Genomic DNA, 22,583 nt, shown 5'->3' with positions numbered 1-22,583 from the left:
CCAAACTCTTTGGCGAGAGGAAAGAGATGCTTAGGGAGGTGGGGGAAGGCTGGAGGGGCAAAGATGGGGAAGGAGGCCCTGGGTTGGTGTGCGCAGCCAAAAGGCACCTGCGGATGGGCACTCCTACCGATTTGCCAAAAGCACCTGTACTCTGTTTAGGGAGCCAGGGAGCTGCGCGATTTGGCCAGTCTGGAGATCTGGCATCTTCTCGAGGCCCCGGGGACAGTGGCTGGGGACTGGGGGGGGGGGGGGCGGATTTCCCCAAAAAGGCGAAGAGAGGGACTTTGGATTTAGCGACCCAGGTGGGGGATTGGGGAGTAGCGACTCGGGTAGGCAGGCAGTCGATGGGACTGGGAATTTTGAGGGAAGGGAATGCAGAGGGTTACCCACCGACCCTGGTTAGGAACCCAAGTTGGAGGGGAGGGGGCAGGACCGGAGGAGTGGAGGCTTGTCTTTATTCCCTACCAAAAACTTGCTCCCCAGAGCCATACTTCCTCAGCCGGCTAGATGCCGGTCTTCCTCCCAACCCCCCTTACCCCAAGTTGTTCCGGTTTCCCTGCATGAGCTCATCTCACAGCTGGGGAACCAGCCCGGTGGCCCTGGGCAGGCGAGCCTCCTCAGAATCGCCGGCCCCATCCCCATCCCCACCCCCAACACTCCTGCTTTCCAGCCCCTCGCGTCGCCGCCTCGCTGGGTGCCAAGAACCAACCAAAGCAGCCAGAACTCCTCAGTGAAAGGCCTGCTTTATGTCCCCAGGGTAGGAGGGAGGGGGCTTTTCGCTTCCCATTGTGCATACGCAGCCCGCAGCCCTCGCCCCCCAAAGAGCGCTCAGCCAGAGGAGGTCTGCCAGGCCTTCCCACCAGCCCTAGAAAGGGGGGCGGGGGCTGGCCCAGTCGTGAGTGGGTAGCGGTCTTGGGGGCTGTTGGCTGGGTCTTGCCTGGGGTGGGCTTCTGGCTCCTCATCTAGGATCTCCCTGCTCTCTTGCGAACACAGTTCTCCTCCAGAGAAAGGAGCTGGCAGTGATGTCCAGGCCTCCTAGGCAGCCCCACAGCTGGGCAGAAGAGCCTGAGCTGTTCTCTAATTCTGGGGCACCAAGCCAACTGGATTTCCCCCCCCACCCCAGAAATTTGCTCCGTGGTGGCAACTAGCAGATGAGGTTTACCCTAAACCCTCCCAGGCAACAGGAGCATTTGTCTTCCTTCTCCCTGGGGGCTGTGGAGAGCAGGGGGCCCCTTTTAATCCTTGTGGACGACCCAGTTACTCACATTCCCCACCATGGGTGCTCCCTCTGATCTATCTGGGTCCGCATACCTTTACCCAGTGCCTCCCTGCTCGGGCCTGGAGCGCAGCTGTGCGGTGAGCCTTGTGGAGATGCACAGTGTGCGGTCCTGGTTTGGGAGGAGGCAGGGCAGAGGTGTAACCATGTAACTGACACAGCCCGACAGCGATACTCACCATGGCTGAAGAAGAGGCATATCATGACAGTAGGCTTTTCTTGGACTTGATAGATCAGAGGTTAATTTAAGGAGAGAAGTAGGATTCTAGCTGGACCCTGATGCCTGGATAAAGATTTTAACCAGGTGAAGATTCATTTACTCAACAAATATTTACTAAGCATCATTATGTGCCCTGGTGCTGTGTTAGATAAGAAACACACACCACAGTGAACAGTCCTTGGCTTGAGGAAAGCAGGCAATAAACAAATATGCATAGAGTTCCTAATTAAGGATTCTCTGAAGGAGAAGTTCATAGTGCAAGAAGGAAGAATGTAGGGATGTACCATAAAAGGACGGATGGGAATGGCCGTCTTACCAGTGGGATCTAAAACTAAGCAAGGCAGTCATGCAATGTTGGAAAAGGGTTTGAGGTGTGCAAGAGAGCACAGGCAAGACCTTAAACAAGGGAAGGGACCAGGGAAGGAGTGTGGGGCAGGGTCTCACAAGGGTTGGAAGAGTCTTAACCCAACCAGTGGTTTAATCCCCTGTAGGGATTAACTGATGTAACTGAAATAATAGGGTGTGGCTGGTGGAGGTGGGAATTAGAGTGTGGCTTTGGTGTATATATTTTTATCTGTAAAATGTAGTGTCTCTCTCTCTCCAGTCCCCCCCCACCACCACTTCTTGATCACCAGGACGAGAGCTGCTTCCCTCTGCCACACCCCCCACCATTGATGTTCAGCCTTATCTGGAGCCTGGAGAAATGAAGCTGGCCTTCCATGGACTAAGACCTCTGAAATCATGAGCCCTCAAATAACCTTTTCCTTTTCTGTGGTTGATCTGGTCAGATCCTTTAGTCACAGCAGCGAAAAAGCTGACGAAAACACAGGAGGGTGAGGAGTTTTGCTTTTACTCCCAGGCAGTGGGAAATAGGACCTGGATTCGTTTGCTAGGGCTAACATAGCAGAGCACCACAGAATACATGGCTGGAGGTTAGAGGTTTAAGATCAAGGTGACCAAAGTTTGGTTCCTTCTGGGGCCTCTCTCCTTGGCTTATAGATGGCCCATCTTCTCCCTCGGGATCTCCCCTCTGTACATGTCTGGGCCCTAATTTCCTCATATGAGAACACCAGTCATTTTGGATTAGGATTCCCCTAATGATCTCATTTTAATTGAATTACCTCTTTAAAGACCCCCATCTCCAAATAGGGTCACATTCTGAAGGACTGGGGGTTAGGACTAGGAAATATAAGTGGAGGAGGGCATAATTTGGCCCATAACGGGAAGAGAGTTGGAGGAAGGAAAGCAAACAGAATACATAGGCCAAGAGTTGTGTGTGAAGACTGTGGATACCACGGCAGATTTGGCAGAAGATACTTTGGAAATATGGACTCAACTCTGACAACCTGGCATGTGCTCTGGCTTCTCTCTGGGGAATGAGAGAAAGGGAAGGGACAGAAAAAAAAAGATGACCACTTGGGAGGCGACTGCAATAATCAGAGTGATATGGGCAAAGGCCGGGATGGGGGCCCTGGTAACCCCCTAAGAGCAATAGAGACCAAAGAAAGTGTGGGTCTCTGCCTCCTGGAACTGGATCTCTGCCTGCCACTTCCCTTCTCCAGATGAGCAAGAGCAGCCATGGGTCAAGGTCTAGTCACGATATCACATTGCAAAAAAGCCAAATGCAATGTAGTGACTTGCTAAGATAAGCCTCATATTCAGATAAGATCAGAGTTTGTTTTAGAAAGAAAACAAAGCCCAATGCTCTGGAGAACTCAGCCTGATTCAAGGAAGGACTGTAGACTCAATGCCCTGAAATTTTCATTCTGACCCAAGAAGAAAATCAAAGAACCTTCTGAAGCCCAGAGAGAGAGAGAGAGAGAGAGAATGAAAATGGATGCTCCAACAACCTGAGAATGGAAGTCAGGGGGCCAAGCAGGACTGCAGAGGAGGGCTACTGAGTGTGTGTCCAGGTAAAGTGAGGGAAAGCCTGGGATCTGAGTTGGGGTGAGGATTTCTAAATCCTGTGAGGTGTCCTCCTCCAAATGCTCATGTGGTCAGACACAAGCACTTATTTCCCAAGATTGAGGCTGTCACTGTAGAGATGGCCGCAATCTGCTTCCCCAGGAAAGGTAACAGAAAGGGCTCCTGAAAGAGTAACCCAGGACAAATCAGGTCGAGCCATTGGACCGCCACAACCAGGAGGGAGAAGCAAGCCGGTGAGCCACAGTAGGGTCTGTTCCTCCAAAACCACCAAACGTTGAGGCCACCAAGTTCTGATATTCTTCTAGAAAATACTTTTGTGAATTGAGGAAAGGGAAGGGACAGAGCTCACACCCGTGACAACACACAGATCAGTGCTTTACTTTGTGTGTCAAAGACCATAATCCACAGGCAAGGGGCTTTCCAGCTATCATCCCTCCTTGAAGGTCCTCCAGCCAGCTACACTACCTCCTCCCTGCTCCATCCACCTGTTTCCTCTGCCCGCAATGCCATTCTCTCTCTCTCCTTAACTCCTAATCACCACTCAGCTCAAGTGTCACCTTCCCCAGGTGCCCTTTCCTAAAGCCTTCCCACTTGCATCCCTGCTGCGTTTGATGGCCCTTTCAGCATGGACAGCTAGCTGGACATCACAGATTCTTGCTTCCCCTTCTGTAGTATAGAGCAGCAGTTATCATCTGAAGACCATTTTTCCCTCCAGGGGACACTTAGCAGTATCTGCAGACATTTTTTAGTTGTCACAACTGGCAGATGCTACCAACACCTAGGAGATATAGACCAGGGTTGCTTCTAAGCATCCTACAATACATAGGGAGGCTGCTTCTACCCACAAAGAATTATTTGGCCCAAAATGTCAATACTGCTGAGCTGTCAGTAAGAATTATGCCCAGCCAGGACTACGTCTCCCAGTCATCATTACAGTTGGGTGCAGTTATGAAATAAGGTATGTAGTTATGAAATAAGGTGTATGTCACTCCAAGCCTTAGACCATAAAGTCCTCCCAGGGCTACTCCCCTATCTACTGAGTGGGAATATACCATTTGGAACCTTAGGGATGGCAGCACCATAAGATGAAAGAAGTCACTATGGGAGGAAAGTTACCTACTGAACAGAAATACCTGCAAAGGACCAATATAGAGATGGCCGTGATCAAAAGGAAATGCCCTTTGATAGTGCTAAGCCATTGAAATATTGGGGCTTGTTGCAGCAGCTAACAATGCCCTTTTATGCATCCTTCCTCCTTTTTGTTGTGGTATCCTAGGCAGTCATTTGCTTGTTCCTCACTCTTCCATTCATTGGTTCATGCCACAACCATTGATCTACATAGCGGCTCTGTGCTAGGTGCTAAGGAAACAAGTATGAACAATAAGAGAAATCCTTCAGGGGTTGGATAGCTTGTTGAGAAGAGTTGAATAGCAAACCATGATTAATTATGCCTGGAGAGATAAAGGGTTCAAAGAAAGCAACACAAGAGTTTCCAGTTCAGCCTAGAGAGAGAGGTAGGTGAAAAGAAGCACTTTCCAGAAAGAAAACACAGGCCAATGTGAGGAAGCTGGACCTAATGTGAATGATCCACAGCCACCCAGCAGTCTAGGGACCCAGGAAGGGCCCAAGGAGAAATTAGACCTCTGTTCTGTGACTTCTAGTATCAGTAACTGTCCACTTTCTCATTTGACCCCACTCCAGTGGACACCGGCAGCTCCTTATGGAAAAAAAACCTGCTCTTACCTCCCAAGTCCCCAATGCCTACATTGTGCATGGTGCTCTCTTCCCTCAGATGAGGAAATTCCCAGCCCCCAGCCTGCTCAGAACTGAACTCACTCGTTTCTAGGCTCTGCTCAGTTCCCTAGCTCCGAAAATGGTTTCCACATCCACTCATGTTCCTGAGCCAGAAAACTGTTGAGTCATCCTAGACTCCCCTCTTGCTTGGACCCCACACCCAGACTATCACTGGGTCCTCTAAATTCTGCATCCTTAACAACTCTCAGATCTCAGGCCCTGCTAGGGTGTGGATATGATGTAGTCACCCAAAACTCCTGTGTTAATGCAGGAGGTGGAATTATTAGATTATGAGAGCTGTAAACTAATCAGTGGATTAATCCACTTGATGGATTAATAATTTGAATTGATTAACTGGGTGGTGACCGTGGGCAGGTTGGGCATGGCTAGAGGAAGTTAGATCACTGGGGATGTGCTTTGGGGATTATATATTGTGTTTCTGATTCCCCGAGCATGCTCCCTCTCTCTCTTTCTCTCCCCCAACTCTGTCCTTTCTGATTGCCATGAGCTGCACTCCTCCCCCATGCCTTTAAACATTTTTATTAGTTATTGATGGACCTGTATTTATATATTTGCTTATATGTGGTGCTAAGAATTGAACCCAGTGCCTCACACATGCTAGGCAAGCGATCTACCACTGAGCCACAGCCCCAGCCCCCACCCCATGTCTTTTTGCCATGATGTTCTACCTCATCTTGGGCCTAGAGCAATGGAGTTTGACAACCATCTACTGAATCTCTAAAACCATGAGACAGAATAAACTTTTCCTCCTCTAAGTTGTACTTGTTAGGTATTTTGGTCACAGTGATGAAAACCTAACAAATGCAGAAATTGGGACTGAGAAGGGGTCATTGCTGTGACTAACCTGACCATATGATTCAGAAATCTTTGGAACTGGTTTGTGGGAGAAGTGTGGAAAACTTTAGAGATGCAGACTAGAAAGGCCATAGAATGTTGTAATTAGAGCTTAATGGCCAATTCTTGTGGGAGCTCAGACCAGAATGCTGATAGTCAAGACTGTGCTCATGAGGTTTCAGAGGGAAATGAGGACTCTGTTGGAAACTGGACTAGAGGCCATTCATATTATATTCTGGCAAATAACTTGTCTACATTTTTTTCATGTCATGTTTTTTTTCTGTGAGGCTGAATTTAAAGGTGATTAATTAATTGATCTTGCAGAGGAAACTTCAAGGCAGCACAGTATTGAGGCAGTAGCCTAAGTGTTGCTGGCAGCTTTTAGCCATGTTTACTGTGAGAATCTGGGGCAAAAACTAGAGATGAAATATTTGAAAAATGCAGTGTGACCAGAGAGGAAGCACAAGAAATATTGGAGCCAAGAAGTTGGGGTTGCTGAGGAGATTAGTGCCACTAAAAAGAAGCTAAGTACTTTGCACAGAGATACTTGGAAAGATGCCTTCAGGGGATTTCAGGAATCAGCAAGACCACACCCACTGCAGGCTCTAGGTTATGAAAGTGAAATCTACAATAGGAGACCTTGAGCGTGCTGGGGTAGTGGCTCAGAGGTAAAGCACTCACCTGGCATGTGTGAGGTACTGTGTTTGATCCTCGGCACCATGTAAAAATAAAATAAAGGTTTTAAAACAAAATACCTTGGGGGCACTTTGCTTGTACAGGGGTACCTAGGAAGTTGTTTCTCCAGAATCACCATGCTCAGCCACCCAGGTACTCAGAGGCCACTGCAGCTGTGGTCCTAGGGGACCTGACTATTGCCTGAGCTGGGGGGCAGACCTTGACATTGTCTACATGGTAATGGTTCTGCAAGAATGCAAGATACTATAATTAAAGTGTCATGAAGGCTTCCACTGAGATTTCAAAGGAAGGCCTGTGTGGCCAGGCCAAGGGTAGCAGGGTAAGAATCCCCGAAGTTAGCCCTTGAGAGGGTGATGTGTAAAGCTGTGGGACAGAAGCCACAGCTGCAGTGGAGAACCCAGGATTAAGAGATGCCAGTAATATGAAAAGTCTGCCAAGGGAAGCGGCTGGGTACAGAGAGAGCCAGCCTATGAGAGAGGCCAGGGGACTGCAGTCAGCAAAGCCATGGGGTGGGGCTGCCCAAGCCCTTTGGAGATCACATCACCATGTGCCCTAGTTGCTACACATGGAGCTATAAGACTTGTTTTCCCAAGTGGATTTTGATCTTGTTTTGGTGCCAGCCCTTCTTTCTCTGCGTCTATTTCTCCCCTTTGGAATTAAAAAACAAAACAAAACAAAAAAAACGTTTATGCTATGCCTTTCTACATTGAATATCTGCAATTCTGATTTTTACAGGCACTCATAGCCAAGATATGGCCTTGAATCTGAGATGAGGTTTTGGACTTAGATTTTTAGGCAATGCTGGAACTGTTGAGACTGTGGGGACTCTTGGAAATGGACTTAAATGTGTCTTGCGTTGTGAAATGGGCAGGAGATTTTGGACACCAGGGGCTGCGTGTTACGGTTTGAATATGAAGTGTCCCTCAAAATCTCCTGTGTTAATTAATGCAAGAGGTAAAATTATTCAATTATGAGAACTATAACTGAATCAGTGGGTTAATCAACTTGATGAATTTGAATGAACTAACTGGATGTTGACTGGAGGAAGTTAGGTCACTGGGGGCATGCCTTGGGGATTCTATCTTTTTTTCCCTGACTGCTTGAGCTCACTCTCTCTGGCTACCATGAACTGAGCAGCTGTCCTCCTCCGTGCCCTTCCGCTGTTCCGCTGTGATGATGTTCTGCCCCACTTCAGGATCAGAACGATGTAGTCAGCTCGCCATGGACTGGGCCTCTGAAACTGTGAGCCCAGAATAAACGTTTCTTCCACGAAGTTGTTCCTTTCAGGTATTTTGGTCACCGTGATGAAAATCTAACTAACATAGCCCCCATCATCTCAAACAGCACAGTAACAGCTCACCTCTGCTCTTGCCCCATGTAGCAGGTCTTCCTGTTGCCACCAGTTACCTTTTTAAAACACTAACTTGATTTCACAGCTTCCTTGCCTTCCTGGACTTTGTCCAAGGTTTACAGAGTAAAATTCGGATTCCCACTAGACCCTGTCTTCAAGGCCTCAATTATCTGCCCCTGCCTGACTCTCCAAGTTCAGTTTCCCTACTCCTGAACCCCCATGCTCTGGCCATCCTGAGGTCCTCACACTCCTACCAGGACCCATGCCTTCTCCCCAGATCCTGGAGTCATAAGGGTGGGGGAAGCTTTTGCAGGCTGCTTCCTGTGCCTGAAATGCTCTCCTCCTCCTTTGTCTGGCTTTCTTCTCTGTCCTTTAAACTCAGCCCAGATGTCAGCTCTTATCAACAATCCTCACTAGTGCCATTCAGAGTGCCTGGCACATGGTGCACATTCTGTGAATCCTGGATGGATGGATGCATGGGTACCTGGGTACACAGACAGAGCACGGGTAGATAGACAGGTGGACAGGTGGGTGAACCGATGGAGGCTTGAGTTGGAATGGACCCAAAGGTATCTCTCCTCGACTTCATTATCTGAGTTCCTTAAAGAAACGCCTTCATTGGGTTATGATTTAATGTTATACTCTCTGTCTTCAGAGAACCCTGATGTGAGAAACTGACCAACTTAACAGCATTTCTGTCTTTTATGAAAACAGAATTGAATATATTGCCCACTGTGTCACTCAGTGTCCTTTATACAAGGACTCATGATAAATTCATGCTTGGGGTTATTTCCAGGAAACATTTTGTCTCCGCAGATGAAGATGTGTATTTTCTGCTGTCAGAAAATAAAAAACTGTGCCATCTGACGTGTTTCCATTTTTGCTGTAGCTGACAAACAGGAATACCCGGTTTTATTACCTGATTACCTCCATGCCGTCTGACCAATGCAAGGGCCGAAAGGTAGCAACTCTTTCTGCCTTCTTTAGGTGGAATCAATTCTCGCTTTATTCTTTGATGCCCTATTTTGTACTTTTTAATCTGAAAGCTGCCTCAAATCAACTCAGCAGTAGAAAGAAGCCTTAAACAAACATGTATATGTGACAAAAGACCCAGAATGGAAGTTGGGGAAGGAAGGGCAAAGCACGGAGCATCTAGTTGAGAGGGATCCCATCAAGGCCTCTGCAGGAACCTCGGGATGCCCACCATGAAGGGGGTCTGGCAGAAGGACTCCAGCAGGAAGTGATGGGGCCGCTGAGTTCTAACTCTGTGGCTGCCTTACAGGGCCAACTCTGCCACGCCATTTTCTTTTCCTCTGACAACTATGGCCTTCCCTTTCCCCCGACTTTAAGTGGAGATCTCATAGGCTATCATTTTTGCATTACCAGGTTGTTAACACTAATAGCCGACAATCGGTTTCTTTCCTTGAGGATACACCATGAGCCAGGCACAGTGCTGAGAACTTTGCATTTCCCTATTTCAACCTTCTCCCTACCCCAACCTGTCTGTCATTTTTACCACTTTTCAGATGAAGAAATGCCAGAGAAATTAAGCCACCAGCTAACAAGCAAGAGTTCTAATTCGAGTGGGCCAGCTGTCACCGTCCACACTCGTAACTACCTCCTCACATATGGGAAACGAGGGACAACCACGCTCCTCCTAGGAAATCGTAGAGATTGCCAATGCTGGTGCCCAGAGAGAGGCCACTGAGTCACAGCGCTTTGCTTCCGGAACACTGCAGGTTTCTTTTCAAAGTAAGTCCTGGAAACGGTGCCCGGTTCTGCTGCTGAGACAACACCCAGAGGGGCCTATTTCCATGCAATGTGGCTGTGGCTTTCCCTTCCTCTCTGATGATGTGTTCCTCAAGAAACTCTCCTGGGATCTCCCCGTGCAGGGGCCCTGTCCCTGAGCATTTTGACCTATTGGGCATTACCAGCATGGGAACGGGAGTCTTTGGGATCTTTAGGGGACTACAAAAATGTTTCAGGCCTGGAAATTCTCTTATTAGCCCCACCATACAAAGAAGAAAGCTGCGACACTGAAATCAGTAAATATTTAATTAAATGCAAAGTGTAACATTGTGTCAACTTCATTAACTGTTGAATTTAGGAGTCATAAAAATTTCATTACATCGGATAACGATTTGTAGGTTGGAGTTTTCTCACTGTGCACGGTTTCCCCAGTAGTCCCCAAGATTGGTGAGAAATCAGAGCCAATCGTAAATTAAATAAATTACTCACGGCCAAAGACTTTCAAAAGCAAAATGGCAAAACCCTTTGCAATTTTCTTTTATAGCTGAAAAGTTGTATTTATTCTGAGAGGAAGGTGTGTTTAATAAAATATGCTAGGTGAAGAATAGGGCCTGCAGAGTAAGTGGTGCAGGCCTATGAAGATAAACGAGCTCAGCTCATGCTCCTCTTGCTGAGTTTTCCAGTGTGGCTAAGTTTGTGTCAGAGATGTAACAGAGATGAGTAGAGGCTGTGGCTAGAGGAGAGGTAGGGAGCATCGCCTCCCCTGAGGCTTTCCTGCTTCCAAAGAGGAAAGCAAGGATCTCAGAGTCCTACCTAATGAAATTTACTTGTGCTGGGGAAATTGTTCAATGTGGAAATTCTATATAGGTGCCAGACTAACTTCTGAGCTCTTTATGCGTATTATCTCAATTGTCACAAAACAACCCTCTGAGATCAGTATTTTATTATGTCTATTTTGTAGAGGAGCTAACAGAAGCACAAAGAGGCTGGACAATTTGCCCAGGGTTATCAGGGTAATAAAGGGGAATTTAAGAACTTTTCCAAGCTAAAAAATAATTCATAGATGAAATGGTAGCTGTGACCATTAAATGACTTACTTTGAGCTCGAAAACAAGGCAGAACAAAGCCTGTCTTCTTCACCGCTCTTTCTTTAGCTCCTGCAACAGTGCCAGGCACCTCAACATTTGTGCTGGGGGACATAACTACCTACTACAGTCTAGAGACTGGAATAAGCTCTGTTTATGCCATGGCTGCCCTATACCAGGAACTCATGGAAAAATTTTTCCCCTTCGCTAGGCTGTGACTCTGGCTGGAGTAGATATTATGGTTTAGATGTGGTGGCCCCCAAAAGCTCCTGTGTGAGACAATGCAAGAAGGTTTGCAGGAGAAATGATTGGGTCACAGCTTTAACCTAATCAGTGATTCAATCCCTGATGGGATTAACTGGGGGTGGCTGGAGGCAGGTGGGGTGTGGCTGGAGGAAGTGGTTCATTGGCAGAGGGCAGGGGGGTTGCTATGGGGTATATATTTGTATCTAGAGAATGGAGTCTCTCTTTCTGCTTTTTGATCACCATGTGAACTGCTTCCCTCCACCACACTCTTCCACCATGATGCTCAACCTCACCTTGAACCCCAAGGAATGGACCTGGCTCTGTATGGACTGAGACCTCTGAAACTGTAAGCCTCCAAATAAATTTTCCCTCCCCTACAGTGGTTGGATCCTTCAGTCACTGTCGTGAAACAGCTGATTAAAACAGAAGAGGACTTATTCATCGCTCATCTCTGCCTTGCACAATCATGGCCTGTGATAGTTGCTCAAAATCAAACAACCTGGAGAGGCTCACCTGATGATTTGAATCCATCGAACAATTTCCCCAGCACAGCTAAAATTCTCCCTCCCTCCGCACAGCACAAAAGCTGTTGTTCAGAAGCTCTAAAGGCATACATTTCAATGTAATCAACAAGCAAACCAATGTATAGCACTTTTATGTGGCTCTTATGTGCCAGGTGTTGTTCTAGCAATTACTATGTGTTAAGCAATTGCTTAGTAATAGAACATCTACCATGATTCTACAAAGCAAGTGTTCTTTATTATCGTCCTATTTTACAGAGGAGGAAAGCAAGTGTTATGGGTAGGATTGTTCCTTCCGAAATTGATATGTTAAAGTCCTAACCTCTGATCTCTCAGAATATGGCAGTATTTGGACCTAAGGCCTTTAAAGAGGATGTTAAGATAAAATGAAGCCATTAGGGCCAGCCTTAATCAACTATGCAATGCTGAGGATCATACCCAGGGCCTCATGCTTGCTAGCAAGTGCTGCCCCACCACTGAGCTATAGCCCTAGTCCTGGTGCTCTTTAAAGACAAGTGTCCTGCACAGAGGTCACGGAAGCGACAGGGAGAAAAAGGCCATCTACCTACCAAGGAAAGGGACCTCAGAATGAAGCCAGCTCTGCTGACACTTCGATCTTGAACTTGTATCTGGAAGAAATGTGAAGAAATAAAGTTCTATTATTTAAACCCATATAGTGTGTGTGTGTGTGTGTGTGTGTGTGTGTGTGTGTGTGTGTGTTTTAATGCAGCCCTAGCAAACGAATACACCAAGGCACATAGTAACTTGCCTTGATCTATATACACTGCCAGGGAACTCAGAATTTAATGAACTCTGAATCTGAACCCAAGTACTTTGATTCTAGAGTCCACGTGTTTTGCAATAATAGAAATGTCCTCTCTACAGTTTATCACGGTAGCCACAGGCACACGTGGCTACTGAACATTTGAAATGTGGTTAGCATTAAAAAAAAAACTGAAAAAAAGTTTTTAACTTACATTAAAATACAATTAAAATGTAAAACAAAAACCATGTGGCTACCATAATAGATGCAGCCTTATACAGTTTCACGGCATAAAACGTAAGGTGTTTGCAGAATCTTCTAGAAGCCTTCTGTGTGTGCTCTGAGAACCATGCTTCTATCCTTGTTCCCTCTGCCTGCTGTATTTGTTTCTCGCAACCCTTTCCATCTCAGCCCCTGTTGCCTAGTTTCCTGCTAAAGGAAGCAAGGGGTCAGCTGGCTGGCTTTCGAGAATCCTGTGGCCTGGGCAGCGCAGGGTGGTTGGTGCTCTGTGCTAAGCATGGGTGTTAGCCAATCAAATGGCAAGCAGCACAAACACTGAGTGACATTTTCAGAACTATTAATATTTCATCAGAAATGATCACTTTCCCTTTAAATACACTATCTTAAAAGGTTTTCTACATTCTTAACTATAATTTTATTCAGTCTAGGTCCTCGGAATATCCCCCAAAGGAAAACATCTTCAATTTTATAATGAAAATCAAAAAGGGAACGAAGCTTGGATTTCAAAATTCAAGAGTCAACATTTCTAGGAACTCAGCCCCTCTGTAAGGAGCAAGGTTGTATTTGGGGGTACCTACGGTATGCCAGACGTTTTATAGTAATAAACACCTTTAGTTTATCTAATATGTATTTATTGAGGGCCTACTATGTGGCAGAAATGGGATCTTCAAAGTAGTTTTATTATTTAGCACTATTTAAGGAAAGGATTTCCTTTGTCCTTCCATTTCATCTCAAATGTTGCCTCCTCAAAGACCCTGCTGGACCACCTTCCCTTCCTCCTTCCCCATTGCCTCATCTTGTCGGTTACTTTCCACCAGAGCCTTGATTTCACCCTCTATGACTGCTCCTTCACTTGCTTGCCCTTTAGTGATCTATCTCCCCCTATTAGAATATGGACTCCAGGAGCGCAGGGACTGGCCAGTTTTGTTCACCCTCTTGCTTCTGCAACGCCCAGCAGCTCACCTGGCACAGAGCCAGGGCTCCGCTGATATTGGGGAACCCAGGAAGAAGACTGTCAGGGTGACAGGGCTGGGAGAGGCAGTGACAGGACCAAGGCAGCTCTACTGCTATAGGCTGCCATCTCTTCTCCCTTCTTTCTCTGCCTCTTGCAGGTCCTTCCCAGGGGGACCCCTGGAGGAGCTACCACTGCCTTTGGGGGCCAGAGAGCCTGGGGGGGAGAGGTGCTGAGCCGGTTCTGGTTAAGGAAGCCTCCTCACTGAGATTAGGAGGGTACTGATCAACAAAGAGCCCTTCTGGCTGCTTCTCCACCCCGCTGTCCCCCAACCCCAGGACCTACTGAAGCCAAGGCTGGGAGTCTTTCTGACGGTTAAGGGCACAGGATTGGACCCAGAATCCTGGGGTTGAATCTCACCTCCCCATTTCTTCGTGGGCCTTGGACACACCCTTTATAACTTTTGAGACTCAGTTTCCTCACACCATGTAGAACGATCGTGAAAAATGGTACTAATTTCGTAAGCCTGAATAAGATTAATATGAATCCAGAGCCTGGCACCTCAGTCAGGCCCACAGAAGGGCAGTTAGGGTTCAAATCAGGAGGATAAAGGGACACCCAGACAGGCTCTGAGGTTCCCTTGGGGTGGTGGGGTGGCGCGGCAGGGGTTTGGCCATGACGTCTAATGGGAAAAGCGTCCTGGGGTCCGGCGAACCCCACCCCACCCCCACCCCACCTGCAGGTGCCCGCGCACCAAGCCGTTGCGTTTGAAACCCACAGAAAGAATTCCAGCGCTCGACGGCAAGGGTGTGGGAGCCACTGGCGAGAAAATTGGCCACAGCCGCCCGGCCCGGCCGGCCCTGCGGACACTGCGCCTTTTAAAAGGGTTGGGAACCTTCCGGGGACTGATCGCAGCCCTGCGCAGGGGGCGTGGCAGGTGTCTGCTGGGGGTCCGCGGCCGGGCGGGCTGCCGGCCCATTGGCACGTTGGGGATTTATTTCCCAGGCAGCAGAGCATCCTCAGGAAAGGGGGTCAGAAGCGGGGATCAGGGACAGCGGCAGCCACGACTCCCAGGGGGGCCAGGGCCGTTGGCGCTGGGTGTGCGCGGGGTTCCTGGGAAGGCCGGCGCTGAGAACCTCATGGCAAGCTCCTGCCCCCAAGGAACCTAGCACAGTGCCAGGACCTTGCCCAGCCATCCACTGTGGCTCAGCTGGCAAGAATGGGCTGAGCCCCAGGTGCCGCAAGGAGTCACAGGGGTGTCGCAACGGGGGAGTGACAGGGACTGTGGGGAGAGCCAGTCCTCCCCCTCCAGCTGCTCCCAGATGTCATTCTGCCCGCCCAGGCCCCTGGTTCCTGAGCTCCCGGGGATTCCACAGTTACTAAGCTACTGGTTTTTGTTGACTTTTAAATATTTTCTTCTAAGGGAGAAGGGGAGGGGGGCAAAAGGCAGCAACGAGCAAGTAAAAACAAGTCAAAAGAAGCCCCCTCTCCCCCAAAGAAAGCTGTCCAGCACCCACCATCCCTACACAAACCCAAGGCCTTCCAATATAACCATCTGGCTGGAGCAAGAGCCGGACAGGACTGACCTGCTTCCCAGGCTCCCCTCTCAGCGCCCTTCTTGGTGAATGAGGGGCGGTGGTGGATGGTCTCTCTGTCTTCCAGCCCTGGGAGGACAAAGGGGCTTCCAGAAAGAGAGGAGGAGGATGGCCAGTGGGAATGGACTCTCTTCATCCTCGGCCCTTGTGGCCAAGCGCCCCTCTGCCCTGGGCCCATTCCCCAGATATGTCTGGATCCACCAGGACACACCTCAAGACAGCCTAGACAAGACTTGCCATGAAATCTGGAAGAGAGTTCAGGGCTTACCTGAGGCCCTGCAGCCCAGGACCTCGATGGAGCAGCTCTCTACCCCCATGGCTGGAACTCCAAGAGACCGTGGGTTCAGCTTCCAAGAAGAGTGAGTATCCATCCCTCTATTTGGTTGGCAGCAAAGGCGGAGGGAAGAGATGAAGTGAGACCTGGGAGAATGTTCTGGCTTACTGTTCAGTTTGGTTGAACCCTAAACACTCTATATTTTTCCTCCATTCCCATAGTCCTATGTCTATGGTTCTAGGTTCTGAAGTTACTTGTGCAGACAGCCTGACCTAAGTTGTATTCCAGACCGTCTTGTCACCAGCCAGCTTAGGGGATATTGCTCATTCTAAATAGGCAACCTAGAGGTGGATCTGGAGTCCTTGAAAAGCACTTTAGCCAGGTTGAGGGTTGGACAGTTCTTGATCATCCCCAGAGGCAACTAAAAGATCCCTCCCTTCTCCCATGCTAAGTCTGGGCATTCGTGCAGATAAGACTGGTGGATTTAAACCACATCTGGAATTCCCTAATATGGGGAGCAGCTGTCCCATTCAGCCTCCACATACGCTACTGCAAGAGCGTGCATCAAAATATTTACTGGGAAGGCATTGACATATTCAGAGGACATAATAGAAAATTAAAGTGCGGGAAGATGGCTGTAAATAGCCTGTTTCTTAGATGGGAAATCCTATGTCTGGGAAACACAGAGCTAAATGTTTCTCCCCCAGGGCAAAGTTGGATGGATATTGTCGGGGAGAAGAGTATTTGCAAAGGGAGGAAGGGGCAAAGAGGAAAAGGGGAACCTCATTGGGAAAAGGAAGTAAATCTGCTGCAGTTATTAATGCCGCCGTGGAGCACTTCTTCAATGCTCTGCATCTTTAAAGTGGGCCACAAGCATTAATTAATCTTCCCAGAGTCCCTATGAAGCAGGTATTAGTGTCCCCATTTTACAGATGGATTAAGTGTTAATAATTAAGTGCTAATTAAAGACTAAGTGATAATTAAGTGTTGTCTGCTTCAACACATGCTCCAGCACAGTTCAGAGATGATGCTCTGGAGTGGCAGGGGGTGGGGGGTGGGGGAGGTCAGGCATTTGTCAGCTGCTACTGGTTTCAGGGATGTCTAAGCAAGAGCTCAGAGCAAAAGTGATGTATAACTGAAACCCAGGTCTGCACTACCTGCCGTCTTTTCGCAGGCTTATTTACTTGCTGCAGATGAAGGTGGAAGGCACTTGGGCTGTTCCTTCCTCCCCTGCCCTGTGCTCAGCATGACATGGCTCAGACAGGAATGGCCTGTCCACAGCCAAAATCCTGAGCTCTTTTCCCTTGCCCATGGCCATCTGCTCTGGGACAGGGCCTTGGCAGGGGGTGTCTTGGGGCTGTGCTCAGCTCTCAATGGCCAAGGAGCTGAATGGCCACTTTGTGGACCCAGGGTCAGTAGCAATTTCCAGTAGATGGCATCCTCTCTGCCAGGTCACACTGAATTAATGCAGACAGACTCGACTTCCAGTCTGCACTTGGCCGAAAAATTGAACTGGCGCACCTTCGGCCAGTTGCTTAACTCCATTTGGCCTTGATTTGCTCATCTGCAAATTGAGGATGATATGGCCTGCCTTGTCCACCTTAGAGTTGATAATGAGGATCAAATGTGATGGGAGACAAGGAAATGAAAGATGCATTAGACAAATGAGGCTGCCCTTGATACGTAATTCATAGAGTCTGGGGCTTTCTGCTGTCGTGGTCGGCTTCCATCTGGGGTTTTCACACTCTGCTCCATTGACCCCAGGGTGCTTCTGCAGCCACCCAGAATCAAGTGGCCTGTTTCTGGGCCCTAATTCCCACTTCAGCTGGAGCTGTTCGGCTTTCATGGGTTTTACTTACTGGAGTTCTGAGGAAGGTTACATTTGAAAAGAGTTCGACTGAGAAAAAAGCCGGGGAGCCACTGACTTAGATGAATAAACGATATTATAATCGTGTAGATATCAACCAAGGAGAACACAATGAGCTATTCTTGAAATAAAAGGCAGCTGTGCCGCTGGAGTCGGACAACTCTGATTTCAGATCACATTTCATCCCCACGCCAGCGGCAGGATTTGAGGCTCTTTAATTAATCTGAGCTTTGGTCTCCTCATCTGCCAGGTGGGAGATGATTACTGTGCATTTTGCAGGGCTGTTGGGGTGGTTAAATAGGATAATTTCCACTGTCCTGATAATAATTAGGATTCCTGAAAGTCCCCATAACGATGATGGGCAATGTTTCTATTACTATTACACAAAGTAGGTATTATTTGAAATTCCCTATCGTTTTTACTTTTATTATAGTAATTTTAAAACAAAACATCAAGTAGTATAGTGAATAGTAACATGTTTAATGCTGAGTTTCAGTGATTATCAAATTGTGCCATTTGGGCTTCATTGGTCCCTTAGCCCCATTTTTAGGTGAAACTCTGTTACAGATGAGGCAAACCAACTTTGGATGGGTTGATTTCTTTGCTGGGGATCCTACACACTTAGGAAGTGGTAGTCTCTGAAATGAAACCCGGGGACCTCTTAGTCATGATGTGATAATGGTGGCTGTCTTCCCCTAGATGGTTATCCAAAGATGCGTCATATTTGGAGGCATATTCTGAGTTGATTCCACATAGATTTGGAACCCAGGGTGCTGTCTATGGCAGGTCTGGGATGCTTTCAGGTCCACAAGACACCTCTCAGCTCTGCATTGCTTAACTTGTAGATTGGGTTTGGGTGACACTTTCTTCCACTGGGGATAGCTAAGTAAGTGAATTCTAGAACTCTTGTTAGCCAGAATTTTTTCCTTGACCCTGGTCCTATAAGTCATAGAAACCCAGGTGTCTCAAGTTTGATAGAGATCTTGAAGGTGACCCTGTGTTGTTTGAATCCCCTCCCCTACATCCCTGCCAGGTGGCTATCCACTCAGATGCTTTCTTAGGTGGGGAGCTGCCCTTTCCTAGGGCAGCCCCTTCCTTTGCTATGAACTCTCTCTCGAAAGGTCATTTTCTTCCGGTAATTGAAATCTGTGTCCATCAAACGAATATCCAGTGATCTGGATTCTGCCCTCAGGGCTCCAAGGCGAATCTATCCTCCCTTCCCTCAATAGCTCTTTAGATGATAAAAGATGGCAGCAATATTCCTCCTAGACTCTCTGGTCTCTACAAGCTAATGCTTCTAGTTTTCTAAGTTCCCTTAACCTGCCGGTGTGGTTGGTTTCCTATCCACGTGGCTGGGCCCGTGGCGGTGTGGTTGTACAGCAGTCTTCCAGGTGAGGTCCAATGCATGCAGAAGGGGTCCCGGCTACTGTGTGTATCCCTGTGATGGTGATTAATACCACATGCTCTTGTCCCTCCACAGTGACTGTTCTGTGGACACTTTTTGACTTCATTCATTCTTTCAACAGATATTTATTAATCACGTGCCTGGCACTGGGCTAAGAGCTTGGGGGATAGAGCTAGGGCGATGGATACTGCAACCAAAAAGGAAGTAAATAAAAACTGTGATCACGTTGGAGTGTGAGAAGAACTAGTATTCTCCTTCGGAGGAGAACCAATGATAAGCACATAAAAATAAATGAGATAATTTCAGAGAGCAATGAGTGCAATGATAGAAATAAAATAGAATAAAGTAATAGTCAGAGACCCTTTAGATGGAGGATCAGGTCTCTTGAGCTGAATCCAGGATGCTGAGAAGGAACCGGTCGGGTGGCAATCCTGGTAAGAACATTCTGGCAGAAGGAAGGGCAAGCGGAAAGACCCTGAGAGACACAGCCTGGCTGGAGTGCAGTGATGGATGGGGACATGGTGTAGGCAATCTCAGAGCCTAACAGACAAGGTTCTAGAGGTCTGAGCATCACTGGAGGGGGTTCAGGTTTTATTCTGCATATGGTGGGTCATGTTTGGAGGCTTTCAGGATGTGGGAGCAACATAGGTTCATTATTATTATTATTATTACTATTATTATTATTATATTTTTTAAGATGTATCCAGCTTATGTGTGGAGATAGCTTGTGGGTGTGTTGAGGCTGGTGGCAGTGGTGGTGACTGGAGCAGAGTGAGGACAGCAGAAACATGGCTGGGAGGTGGGGGTTCAGAGTCCCATACCAGAGGAGCCAGTGGACCCGCTGCTGACTTGCGGGCATTGAGGCTGATCCTGGGTTTTTGGCTCAAGGCCTAGGTTGACCATGGTGCCACTTGTCGAGGTAGGGGAAGAAAGGGCGAGAAATTAGTTCTGGCAAGAAATTAATGGTTTTTCCTGGTATCAATGAAACTTCAGAATCTTTTTCAGTTATTTTTTAATTAATCATAAGTTTGAGCTTGGAGAATTGTGTCAAGCCGCTTCCTGACTCACATTCAAGGATTACCTGTTCTTTCATTCCTCTCATCACCAAAATTTCACAGCCTCCAAATGAGGCCTTTGGATTTTCTGTTGACTCCATGCTCTGACTGTGGAAAAGAATTTGTTAATTCTTCCCAGCCAGAGCCCTGTGGCTGGATCCCAGGGATAGAGGGATAAGTAGGACAGAAGTCCTCTGTCAAAGAACTCCCAGTGATATCCAGTAAACATTTATTGTACACCTACTATTTGCCCATGTTGAAAAACATGCAAGAAAGGAAAAGATGGAGTCACCTCTGACCTCCTGCCTGCATCTTGCAACACTTGACGATAAGTGTTGTGATAAAGACATCCTAGAGCCCTGCAGCACGCCAAGGGGACTTGAACTGACTTAGGCTTGAGACTTGGGGAAGTCTGCCTGGACAAGGTGAGGGGAGCAAGCTGAAGGGTCCACAGACATGATCTCTGAACTGTGAATGTGATGAAAGATGTTCCTGGGAGCAGAAGAGGTCATGATCCTGGTAACTGTGAAGGTCTCCCTCATCAAAGGCCTCCCCTGAGCTAGGTCTTGATAAGAAAGAAGGGACAACTTATGCAGGTGCAGGACAGGATGTAGCATGTGCGAGGGGCCATGAGAGAGGAAAGATGGGCTGCACCTGGCCCGGTGTGGTCAGCCTTCCTGGTTGCTCCCAGGTCTTTGGCACAAATACCCAAGACTTTCTCATCTATGCAAATCAGGCAGAACTTAGTTTGCAGAATCAAAAGGTTTTGATGAGCATCATTTCGAGCCAGATCCAAGGAAGAAGACAAATTTGCAGAAAGAAGAAATTTGTTTAACCATTAAAAAAAAAAAAAAAAAACCATAAATGATTCCTGACTCGCAGCTTTCTGGATAGTCACAAGAAGGAAGAGGCTGTTTGGCACTTTCTTATTAGATCAGTGTCAGCTCCCGCCAGCCAGGCCGCCACGCTGGTGCAGTCAGTGAGTCTCGGGAACCCATGTCTCAGCCTTATTCAAATTGCTCTCCCAACAAATCAGTTTCTTGGTGCTAGTATTATTTAAACTAATGGAGAGACCCTGTTTTGTGGGAATATATATCCTCTATCATCATCGTCATCATCATCGTCACTATGATTATTTTTAAACTTGAGACCTGGTGATGGGAATGGAAAGAACAAGACTCACACTTGGGCTGTTATCCCATAGCAGAAACCAGCACTGAAAGTCTCCAGAGTGTAAAACCCCAGGACAGTGCTTTCTTCCCTTTGAGGAGTCCAGTGCTTCTCTGAGAGTCTGCGAAAGGTTGCTGGACGCCCTTCTGCCTGAGACACATCTCCAAGGCTCCCAGTATTTTGAGAACGATTGTGGGGGTCCCCTGGGTTGCAGGAGGAACACATTGCTCTGAGACCCAGCACTTTGGCAAGTGTCCCCCTCCTTTGACCCCCAGCACTGGGACTCAGCACTCTGCCTTGTTGCTGTCTAGGCACCCCCATCCTTGATTGTCAAGTGACATAGTGCTGGCTGGGGGACAGAGGCTCGAGGCCCCTGGCCCTTCTCTCGGCCAGCTCCCTCCACATCCCATCAGTCTATCTTAAGCGAGGTCTTTGAACCTTTCCTTCCTTGCTCATCCCTCTTCTGTCACTTCCTCATCTCATCTTGCTGCCCTGGGTTCCGTTGCCTCCCTGTCCCTCACCTCTCCAGCTTCATCCTCCTGAAGCACACCAACAGCACTGCCCACACTCCTTCCATGGCTCCCCACTCTCCTTCAGTCCCTCAGTCTGGTCTGCTAGGGTCTCTGCAGTGGGCCTGCTTTTTTCTCCAAGTTCAAGTCCTGTTGTTCTCCTTCACATGCCCTGTCAACCAAGATGAGCTCCCAGCGGGCACACATGGCCCTGCCTTTCTTTGCTCAGTGCCTCCACTGTCAGGAGTGCCTTGCTCTCTGTCTGTCTTCCAAGTTATTGTCCATCTTTAAAGTAAGTGTGTCCGCCTGGGAATTTTTACTGTTTATCCCATTCAACATTTTTTTCTTCTTCTTTCTTGTTTCTCTTTTTAATTTAAATAAAAAATAATATTCTACATCTTCCCTAAGGGTCTTAAAGGTATCTCATAACAAAAAATAAGGAGACAGGTGGGTTAGAATCCCAGCACACTTCCTAGCTGTAACCAAGTTCTTCAAACTGTCTGTGCCCTGCTTTGCTCATCTGAAAAATAGAAAGTGATAGGGCAAAACTGAAGCACATAGTGAGACCCATGTAAACCCTACATAGCACCTGGATTAAGATAAGGACCCCATGTTCATCATCATTGTCATCACCACCACCATCAGGACAATCACCACTGCCAACACCATTATCATCACCATCACCATCACCATCACCATCACCATCACCATCACCATCACCACCACCATCATCATCACCATCACCATCACCATCACCATCACCATCACCATCACCATTACCACCACCATCATCATCACTATCATCATCATCACCACCACCACCACCACCATCACCATCATCATCACCATCATCATCATCACCATTATCATCACCACCACCACTACCATCACCATCATCATCACCACCACCACCACCATCACCACCATCATCATCACCATCATCATCATCACCATTATCATCACCACCACCACTACCATCATCACCATCATCATCACCACCATCACTACCATCACCATCATCATCACCACCACCA

The 22,583-nt window shown here is 47.8% G+C and overlaps 1 protein-coding gene across 1 annotated transcript in view; it reads left to right on the top strand.

Moving 5' to 3' along the window:
- Positions 1-15,299: 15,299 nt before the first annotated feature.
- The window catches only part of LOC308657041 (uncharacterized protein C1orf94), a gene marked incomplete at both ends in the record, with an annotated part of 35,527 nt that continues 28,243 nt past the window's right edge, over positions 15,300-22,583 (top strand). Inside the window, one exon of the mRNA XM_081308498.1 lies at positions 15,300-15,628. Coding sequence (XP_081164624.1) covers positions 15,300-15,628 — 329 coding nt within the window. The remainder of the gene's footprint in view (positions 15,629-22,583) is intronic.

Source organism: Spermophilus citellus (genome assembly GCF_964194105.1).
Source record: "Spermophilus citellus genome assembly, chromosome: 9".
Taxonomy (NCBI): domain Eukaryota; kingdom Metazoa; phylum Chordata; class Mammalia; order Rodentia; family Sciuridae; genus Spermophilus; species Spermophilus citellus.
The sequence above is the reverse complement of the archived record's forward strand: the minus strand, read 5'-3'. Positions and strand labels throughout refer to the sequence as shown.